This window comes from Gossypium raimondii, chromosome 13 (genome assembly GCF_025698545.1).
Source record: "Gossypium raimondii isolate GPD5lz chromosome 13, ASM2569854v1, whole genome shotgun sequence".
Lineage (NCBI taxonomy): Eukaryota > Viridiplantae > Streptophyta > Magnoliopsida > Malvales > Malvaceae > Gossypium > Gossypium raimondii.
Genome location: NC_068577.1, coordinates 34552446 through 34563404, shown reverse-complemented (window position 1 = coordinate 34563404; position 10959 = coordinate 34552446). Strand labels below are relative to the sequence as shown.

The 10959-nt window shown below is 33.7% G+C and overlaps 1 protein-coding gene across 10 annotated transcripts; it reads right to left on the bottom strand.

Annotated features, from left to right (window-relative positions):
* Positions 1-3013: 3013 nt before the first annotated feature.
* Positions 3014-8037, bottom strand: LOC105782766 (uncharacterized). 10 transcript variants are annotated; one of them, XM_052626729.1, is made up of 8 exons: positions 7570-8037; positions 7408-7475; positions 6918-7028; positions 6760-6812; positions 4851-6671; positions 4138-4276; positions 3980-4009; positions 3014-3773 (listed from the first exon to the last, which is right to left on the bottom strand). In XM_052626729.1, the coding sequence occupies exons 3-8, from the start codon at positions 7018-7020 to the stop codon at positions 3133-3135; spliced, it is 2787 nt and encodes a 928-aa protein (XP_052482689.1). In that variant the 5' UTR covers positions 7021-7028; positions 7408-7475; positions 7570-8037; the 3' UTR covers positions 3014-3132. The 10 variants fall into 10 exon arrangements, with proteins under 10 accessions (XP_052482689.1, XP_052482681.1, XP_052482686.1 ...); XM_052626721.1 differs by having other exon boundaries at positions 6918-7038; positions 7410-7475; XM_052626726.1 differs by having other exon boundaries at positions 6760-6815; positions 6918-7044; positions 7570-8036.
* Between the last annotated feature and the right edge of the window lie 2922 nt (positions 8038-10959).

Here is a 10959-nt window from a genome sequence, read left to right as displayed (position 1 = left end):
TGTAAAACTATTCCATGACCATCTGTTTAGCTATCCATGCTTTCTAGTATGACACTCGGTACTGGAATCGTTTTTGCATTTTGGCAATAATATTGAAACAAAAATGGCCGGCATGTCCTTCACCATGGGCATGATACATGTACAGGTAGTTTTGAAATTAATTTTGCGGTGATCTTGTGTCATACGTGTTGAAGTGCATGTGTGAAGCTCAACAAATTTTTAAATCTCCCACATTTGTGACTTCTGGATAAATGCAGCTCGTACCCGCCAATTGCAACCTTTTGCTGACCTCCAACACTCCTCAATGTACAATGTCGGTTTAGACACAACGATTTGTAGTCAACTGACAAATTCATGATATACCGCTTAATGGCAAATACACACTCCTCATTGGTTGCAAATTTTTGGCCCACAAAAACCTCCTCACATCCAGAATCTGCAGCCAACCAGTGAGTAGTTAGTATATCGGGGTACTCTGGGAACTCGGATGCATGCGTCGCATCGAGATCTATGTTCGACATGTGTGCCCTAGGATCATTGCGTATCACAATGTCTCGATTCAGGTTCCCAACTAAAGACGTGTTAACATTTCCATCGTCATTCGCGCCTTCATCATCAATATCATCTAGGGATCTTGTTTAGATCAGGACCACTAAAATCTTCAACCTCGTGATCAGAAGGATCATTATTATCATATCCATCACCACCAGATGTATTTGTAAATAGGGACTTGGGTTAAGGTTCTTAGACGTAGGTGGAGTATTAATATCGATGTCGATCCCACGTACAGTTACTCGTCTATCAATGAACGTTGTTGAAACTACTGTACATGGATCTTGAACTTCATGTTCTTCACTTAATGGAGTGAAATCTTCAGCTAGCTCCATATCAGCTAACTCAACAAACAAATGAATCAGATCAGTTTGGCAACTCAAATTCCAGCAATAAAGAGCGATCATTGTCTTTACGTCTTCATCGTTTACTAGTTCCATATCGGTGAATTAATGGGATCTAACGAAACTAGAAATTTGTAGAATAGTTTCGAGATCTTCCTCCCACAACGTCTAATATTTTTTGCACTGATATTTTCCTTCATTTTATCAACTGATGCATTTCTATTAAACCTCATAACTATTTGTTGACAATATTCAAATATATATCCAACTATTGTTAGAAAATTACTCCATCAAAATAAACGCATGCGAAAAATTGATTACCCATCTTTAATACTAAATCTGTAAAAATAATTAAATTTCTCAAGATACAATTTTTAAAAAATACCATAAAAGTTAAATAATTAAAATTACAAATCAAAGTAATAAAGAACATAATACCACAAATTCAAACAAATATTAAATTTTTCCCACAAAAAATATTTACAAATGTACCTTCAAACTGAATTAAACTACAAAATCAAACAAATATTTAGTACTAAAAAGAATTAATTACAAAAATAGTAACAAATAACTACAAAAATCAATTTACCTTTAAATAACAATTTAAGTGCTGCTTCCTCTCTTCCTTAAACAAAAAAATTAAACAATTAAAAAATAACAATAAACACTACACTAAAAAATTTAAATAATTAAAAATAATACCTTTAAAAAGCAATGAATTTAGAAACCCCAAACTAAACCCTAAAACACTTGTCTTTTTTTTTTCCTTTCAAACCCTCTACTTCCTCTTGTATCTTCTTTACTACTAAGTTGTTATTTCTTTTTTCTTAAAACCCTCGTCTTTCTCTTCTACTTCTCAACTAAGCTAAGCCCTCTTCTATCTTTTCCTATCTTCTTTTTTTCTTTAAACCATCTCCTTCCTCTCTTCTCTAATCTAATCTCTACTCTCTCTTTTTTTTGAATCAGCACACATTTTTTTCAACACCCAAAACTATTTATAAACTACAAAATCCCATTTTTCAGTGAAACCTTGAAATGTAGCGTTGATGGGTCTAATCAGACTGGTGCCGCCTATCAAGAAGGCACCACCAAATCCCAAAATATCATACCCGTATCCCGTATTTTTTACTCATATAAAGCAGTGCCATATTTTTTACTCATATAAAGCAATGCCGCCTCTACACCACCCTCAACCACCCACAACATACCATTTTGGTAAATAATGTGGGTGGGATACTATTTTGGTATTTTTGTTTATTTTTGTATTATTAAAGTAAAAAAAAATCACAGCATTTTGTTATAATTATATAACAGTCACCTCTTTATAACAAACAAAATATTGAGAAACAAATAAGACAAATAAAATTACTATATAGAGAGTTAACTATATAACATATCCTTATATAACATGTAATAAAAAACACCAAATGAATTTTTTAAGAAACAAATCAATAAATCAAAATTTTAAATATTAGAAGATAATAAAATGTGTCTAAACCAATAAAAAATCTTTCATAAAAACCAATATCATTAAACCTCTTATTCACATCAATCTTATAATCAAAACAACTTAGAGCAATAGAATGGTTTTATATAAAACTATTTAATACTTTTACCAATAACCTCTTGACTTTACATGGTGGTAAGATTACTTTGTTTTTGTGATAATGAAACCTTAAGTTAATCTCTAACAATCTCACTACTTATATTCCATTATAAAAAAAATCTACTTATATCCAATTATAAAAAAAGTAAAAAAATAAATTTTTATAAGAATTATAGAAAATAATAATACAAAATTGAATTTTTTATTTAAATATTCTATAAGACTAATTTAAAAGAACTTAGAGAAGTAGCTACATAATTTCAAAATGAAAATATTTTTAGTCTATTTATACACTGCTTCAGAAGTAAATTTTATTTAAAATTTATTGAATTTATTTGTAATTACAAAAAATAATGTGAAAAAAAAAAGAATTAAGTTAACTTTAATAATAAAAATTAACTTTTTAAGAACAAAAGGAAAACATAATTTTTAGAGAATTAAAAATAAAAAATAATATTAATTAAATATTTTACAAAAGGTGTCTTGAAAGAATTCAAAAACACTTTCCAAATATTTTGGAAATATGAAAATATTTCATAAAAATAATTAAATATTTTACTCAATCACTTTTTATACTCTTGAACAAAGAGGGTGATAGAAGATCCATTAGGGGTATATCTTAAGAGAGCCTTAAAGCAATAAATCAAAAACTAATTCATCAACTAAACAAGTTGATATAGTTTTCTCAATCTCTAAACCCTCTTCAAATGCTTCCGTCTCAAACTCAACCCATCTCCCATGCTTTCTGCTCATATCCTTGTCTACAACTTCATCCACCATTATGTCCCCCATTTGTTTCAAACTCATTATCTCTTTGTATACCTCTTCTGCCAACCTCCCTTTGTTCTGCATCAATTTCCCCCACCCTTTGCAGCTTCCAACAACAAACTCCAGGTATTCACTCACACAATCTACTACAAGTTTTTGTTCAAGCTTCTTGTATTCTTCTCCCTGTGTCTGTGTTATGTTCCGATGCTCGAGCTGATCAAAACCATTCAGGGTCAGAATATTCTCGGTCTGACCCAATGCATATTCCATTAACTTTAGCTCAGAATCTTTTAGAACCATTTTCACATAATCAAGTTCCCAATTGGTTGACTCCTTAAGATCTCTTGAATTTGGTGTCCTAGTTGGAAGCTTTTTATCCATTTCTCCCACAGTTTTAGGAGATGCGAAATCGGATAACGCCACATCAAATTCAGTCTCAGACTCACTTCCAGGCTGCGAACCTAATAATTCCTGATTGCGATCCAATAACTCTTGCTTCATGCCTGCAAATGTAGAGTGCATGCGATGATCAAAGGAAAGATAAAAATAAAAAAGGTCTTATATCTTGATAACCAGGGAAAACTTATATAGTCAATGCAGCAACTTGGTTACAGAGTTTACCAAATATCCATTTCACAATTCTTAAACTAATTCAAATGATTCCAAGATCACTCAGTTTTACGCAAATAACTGGTTCTTTGCCACTCACACAAAAGGTATTTATTCTCCAGACATTGTCCTGAAATTTAATTGGCAATTACACAGCTAAGAACCTCACATCATTTCTAAATAAATATAACACATAAGAAAAATGGTTCAAGGGGAAGAAATGCGAAAGAAAATAAGAATGAGAAGAGTGCAGCTTACCATCTCTATCATCAGCGAAGCACTCACTGGTGACAGCAAGTTCAAGAGTTGAAAGGGGGCTAGACTGTTGATGATCTAATTCTGTGCCGGTCTTGCTGCTGCTTTTGCTAGCATTTCGATCCTCAATTTCTTCAGAAAACTGGACTCATTCGATAAATTTAAAGTCAAATGTCGAAATATGAAATGTAAGAGACAGGAAAAATTTCAATTTAGAGACATCTTACCAACCTTCCATATCACTCTAGCTTTAAAACAACTTGTTTGTATGCTATGATGAAATGTTACGAGTAGAACCAAAGGATGCAGGTCTAGGCCATTCAATAATTGACAAATGCATTAAATTGAAATTGGCGCTTACTTAGACACAAGATCAGATTTCCATAATTCAACAAATAAAAGAAGAAGCCAACTGAAACCACGGAAAATAAAAAGCAAAAGTTCTCCACCAGTTACCAACTTCTCTTCATGATAACTACTCATGGCTATGTTGGCTCTGCTTTTAACTCTTAAAACTGACAGTTCCTATATACAATGATTATTCAGTAAAATTATTATGTCTTCCAGTCGAGGAAACATGCCATCTAAAATTCAAGCACTAGATTCTATACTTTGGGAAAACCTTTTACAGTGTGGGACTTGATTATAAACACCATGAAATAAACAAGACCTGCCATTATATAAGTAAATCGTTGCAGTGAGTAAGTAAACCGAACCTGCCACTTCCTTCTCCAATCAAGCTCCAAATGGTTAATTGAAGAGCAATTGAAGTCAGCTGTGCTATATGAAATATCTTTATCTAGATCCAACTGAAGTCCTTTGTGATGTCTCATTGATGTTGGGATCAATGTACCCGATGGGAGCACTGAATTTTGCCAACTGGATGTGGGACGAGATGAAGTCTCCTCCATAATGATATTGCAATTGGATGACTCAACTCTATATGCCAATTCTTGAAGCTTTTTTCCCAAAAGAACACTAAGATCATCCCCACCAATTATATTAAGGCCAAGAGAAGAAAATCCGGAGCTTTTTGAAAACAGCAGATCATTGTTGCCACAAGGATCATTATCAAAGCTGCAGCTTGTTTCCACAACTTGACTTGTGGAAGGAACATCAGGCACGGATCTTGCAATGGGAGATGTAAATGTAAATGAAACAACATCCATGCTTGTCTTCATTTTCTCTGCACTCTGATTTGAGTGCTCCTCAGTTGTAACATTACATTTTATGGATCTTTGGGTGCTTTTTATTGATGTATTCTCAGAAATTGTTTCTCCAGACAGAACATCCTCATTTACAGGTTGTTTCTTTCTAGGCAAATTCTTTCTTCTAGACATGGAAACCTCCTTTGAAGGATCAGTTGCTGAGGAGCTTGTCTTCCTGGACTGAGATTCAGAGTTTACAATGACCTTGTTTATAGTCCTATTTAGCCCAACTGTACCGTTTATAGACCTAGTCTTCCTACCTTGCTGGTCCAGGGTTGAAGTCTTTGGTATCGAATAGTCTCTATTAGATATGCAGTTCTGCTTCTGATTATTCCGCCTCAGGACTTTGTTAGTCCTATTTGCAGAAGTTCCGTTCTCCATACTCTTTCGCATATCTGCCTGGCTCCTACAAAATTGTTTTCTTTTAGCATCATTCCCTTCCTTCAGATTTGCAGAACTCCCATTACCACTTGAAAATGACCCTTCTTTCCTCTGAACATTATTAACCCTTGCTTGCTCTGCAAGTGAGACTGATTTTCCCTTATTCCTTGAATTGTTAGAAGAACCTTTTTCTGAATCCCTAGATATACTGAATGTTGGAGCATAATCTGATTTGTTGTGACTCTTGCTCTTATGTTGTCCTTTCAAAGACATTTCTGTACTCCGAATAGGCTCGTCAGGTCTTTGTTGCCCGGATACCTTAGGCTCGTCAGGTCTTTGGTGCCCAGATACCTTATGTGCAGCTTCAATTCTATCTTTCAAATCCCAGATTTGCAAAGGGACTGAAGAAAGCCCAAATGATGGCACTTTATGTTTGGAAGTTTTCTGAGGACTAACCTCAATAATCTTGGAAGCTGCCTCCATTATATAAGCTGCATTCTTGGTTGGGATAAACCCTGGACTCTTGATAGGAGACAAAAGCTTATGCTGAGTTATTGGAATTGGTTTTGCTGATTTCAGAGGCAATATTTCAGTCTGAAATCTCTCAATGGGGCGGTTTTGCACCTTATGAAACCTTGGTTCAATCGGATTTGAGGACAAACTATCAAGCTTGTTAGAGAAGTCGGTGTAGTCCATCGGTTGAGATTCATTCCACAAATTAGGAGAACTTCTTTCATAATGAGATACTCTAAGAGAACAAGACCCTGAATATGTGGTAGAAGATGGCTCCAAGACATTTGGTGCCGGCAATGAGTCCAACCCCATAAGCCTAGCAACAACTCCAGGTGCTCTGGATCCATATCCTTCATCACTAGCCACCGAGGAAGCGGAACTAAAATCGGCACTTCTTCTATAACTTGAAGCAGCATTGTACTCATCCCCCTCCATCTGGTAAAGCATAAAAATGTAAACAATATAGTCCGAAACTAATATTTTACCCAAACTACAGTAGAGCAAAAGAATATAAATTTCCCACCATATAAGGCGGTGACTTCAGTATATTCTCCACAGGTTTTACTCTCTTTGATTCTTCTACAGTCAAAATGTAAACAAGTTGTGCATGAATTAGGAATATATTCAAGACAAAAATAATAAATGCATATACATACATATGAAGAACAGATATATATATACCTGAGATTTCAGCACTGTTTGGGAACAATTTTTTTTGAGATTTACCATTCCAATCAAACAAATGAAAAAATCCTCCTTTCGAATGTTTCCTTTCGACCTCCATTATCTCATCTATAAACCAGCATTACTCAAAAGAAAAAAAGGTTGAATTATCAAACGAAGTCCATCTGAAACTAGAATTATAACACCTTAACACAACAATGTCAGAAGATTTGCAATAAATGAACATAATATACAGCTAAGCTAACAAAAAGGAAGAAACTTTAGTTTTGAAGCTCATATCTGATTTTAGTTTCATTTGCTCATTCAACTAACAAAGACAAACAATGTATCATCTTTCAAGCAAGCAATTGTGGGAAGTATAGAGTTTTCTGACATTAAAGAACATAAACATGTGAATCAGATCTCCATAAATCCAAAATATAAGAAAATCCTCTCGGAGGGAAAACAAAGATGTACAATGAGCAAACAGTTATAGGAAAAAACTCACCATGAATTCTTCAAAGGCTGCAAAACTTGATGATCCAAAAACCAAGATCCTTCCTTCACAAAATGGGGCTACATAAAAACAGGTAAATCAAATTGGGTATTCTTTAAATTGAACAAAAAAAAACTGCAATCTTTAAAGAATCCCAATCAGTGTTGCCCTTACAGTCATTACAACTAAAGTCCAAGCACCCTTTTTCTTTCTTCCATGTATGGTGAGGTTCTCTTTTCTTTTTATTGCAACTAAGATAATAGTAATAAAAAAATGGATTTGGATTTAAGTAAGAAAAGGACATAAAAGAAAGATCCATCTCAGGAAAAATATTTTAGTGACACTAGCAGAGATACTGAAGACAGATTCAGTTGATAACAGATAAGAAAAAGAACATCAAAAAATTATTAAAAAAATAAACAGTAAAAAAAAAATCTCGTGTTTAAAGGAGTAAAAAATGTCTGGTCTGAGTTTGCGCAATAAATATTGGAGAGGAAGTGACATTATACCCAACCTAACTCTGCCATTGAAAATTTAAGAACCCAAGGTTCTCCCTTGCGAAACAAACCAATTAAACAAATAAACCTCTCTCTCTCTCTCTCTCTTTCTTTTTATTTGTTCAAAGGGCTCGTAATTTTCTGCTTAACTCATTCACCAATACCAAGCCTTCATGGAGAGCAGTTTTACCATGACCTTCGGATCTTCCTCACTGCTTGGAAGACTTGGCATGTAGTTTTAATCACACTACACAAAATTATGATTTATGTGGTACCGCCAACATATCAGGCAACGCTAAAAAAATATGTATTTTCTCAAAATACAAAACAAATACCAATAGGTAAGAAAAAAATTATTTTTCTTAAAAGTGATGTCGCCTGACACATTGACAACACTAGTTTAAATTTTTTTTTTAAAATTTGTTGAGTTAAAAGAAAAAGATAGGAGATTGGATAGGGTGTCGTGACCATTGGTAGGCGTCATTTGCCTTGTAACATCCCTTACCCAACCCAATCGTCGGGTCAAGATACTGGGATGTCACATTCATTGTCAAAGACACTTCAATATTCCCTACCAAATAAACATTCATAATGCATCAAGAATATGATTATCTAGTTTAACTAAGCTTAAAACAAGCTTTAGAAAATTTTCGAACAAAACAAAAAAGGATGAAAACTTAAGCACTCAGGAGTTCGTCATGACTTCAGTTTTTCCTCATAACAATGTCAATGAGATACCTCGTCACGACGTGACTTACTGGCTTGCGCTCATCGTGACTACAACATCCTATCGTCACAACGTCAATTGCTCGTCGCGACATCAAAAATATTTCATCTTGACGTCGATTCTGCAACCTTCAAACCTGTACACTTTCACTTTCAAATCGCCATTAACCACTTCCGAATGTCTTAACCCTTCCAATTACTAAATAATACACTGCAAATACACTTTTATCAAGCTTTAACCTTACCCAAATCATCATGAAAAACTTCAAATGTATCCAAAATGCAAAATTTACAAATTAAGCCATGACATCTATGTTTTTCATAACATGCATCCCAAAATACATCTAACAACATCCTATTGTACATGTCATAACTAATGCCCAAAATTTAGTTCATACTCTCTTCAAACTTGAATTGTGATGAGATGATTTGAGAATGTCCTTCAACTTTTAACTTCAAAACGAACTTTACCTACGCATTTAAAAGAAAAAGCGTTAAGCTCACAAGGGCTTAGTAAGTATATCAATAATTATACAATATAATCAAAGTTTAATTAATACAAATTCATGAATAGATATATATATATATATATAAACATGATCATGTATATAATACTAGCATTAATCTCTAACCTCATACACAAGTTTGTTTTTTGTTTTTAAATAACTGCAACTAGGTGCCAATTCACACCATACAAGCCACTTACCATTGTTACCGTAATGTACACTTAACCTTTTTTTTTCAATTTAATTGCTCAATTGTAGTCTTAATATAACAAGATAGGATATACGGAAATGTCAATAAGATGCACTAAAGTGTCACTGTTCTTCGCACAGACATGCAGACTTCACTTTTCACCGAAGTGTCACTCACTTGCACTGTAGTGCCACTATCACTTGCGCGGTTAATCACTTCCTAATGGCATGTCATTAATATCCTACTAATTCTCATTTTGTCTGTATTGACATTTAAACTATACCACTTCATCACACTTTCTCAACAATTCAAACAATTCAAAATTAATAATTTTACAATTTAATCCTTATCTAAATGGAAACAACAATTATCAAAATTTCACTTGACATTTATTTCATCAATGATAACACTTCCTATAAATACTTCATATTATTACTTACTTCACCTATCTAACTTTTAAACTCTTTAAAATTTAGTCATTTTTCTTCAAATTTACTATACATAAACTCTTTTATTATAACTATTCAACCCTCTTTCAATTAAATTTCATAATACAAGGCATTATTTTAATATATAAAATAAGATTACATGATATTGTTAAACTAATTCATCAAATTTTCATCAAGGGTTTAAGTAATATAAAGTAAAATTCTTGATACACTTATAACAAAAATACTTGGATGGATGTTTCTTCTCCTTCTTTACTCTTTTGCAACCCTTTTGCCTTTATCTTTAATTTGTTAAAATAAATCTAATTTCATTTTTTGGTTTTAATATTTTATTTAAATATTTTAATTTATTTATTATTTTTGTCAATTGAAAATTTAAACTTATTAAAAAATATCTGATTTTTTCTAGATTTTTTAGCTGACACCACATTTATCAGGCCCGATAACATTTATTTTTACCTCATTTCATTTTATATCTACATATTTTCTATTTCCAAAGGAAATTTAATTTTTTTCTCATTTCATTTTATATTTAAAATTTCTATTTTCAATGCAAATTTATTTTTACAAGAATATGCGCTCAATAATATATCAGTCATCATCTTGGAGTCTAGCATTACGAGACGATTGGCCAGAAACGTAGACACGATGTGGGCATGTTGATCGGTTGTGTCCGGATGTTCGACACATAGTGCACAATTTGGGTTCACCCATCTCCCCAACTTCCATGTCATTTCGAATTCTCGTCGATTGTGGTCGACCTTTAAGATGTCTGTGGAGACTACGGTCAGGCACAATCTCGAAAGCAGGCGGTGGAACTTCCCAGTTTGAGACATCGGGCATTATAGGAAATTCGTTCCCCCATATGTGTAATGTGCGTTGCAACGTGTAGATCTCGTCTATGAATTGTTCAACATTTAAGTTTGCTCTCGCACATGCTGCATGAACATGCGCACACGAATATCGAAGAGTCTGAAACATCCTACACTCGCATCACATGTTTCGCAGATCAACTGTGTACGACCTAGGTGGAAGACCCGAATGACGGCCGATGTACTCCTGAACTCGGAAAGTCTCTAAGTCACGCGAATACAATTCTGCGTTCATTGTTTGTGCCCTTCGACTATTTACCGCCATGGCCTTTCAGACGACCTCTACGTACACGTGCCCGGCCTCAATCTGCTTAGCTTGTCTTA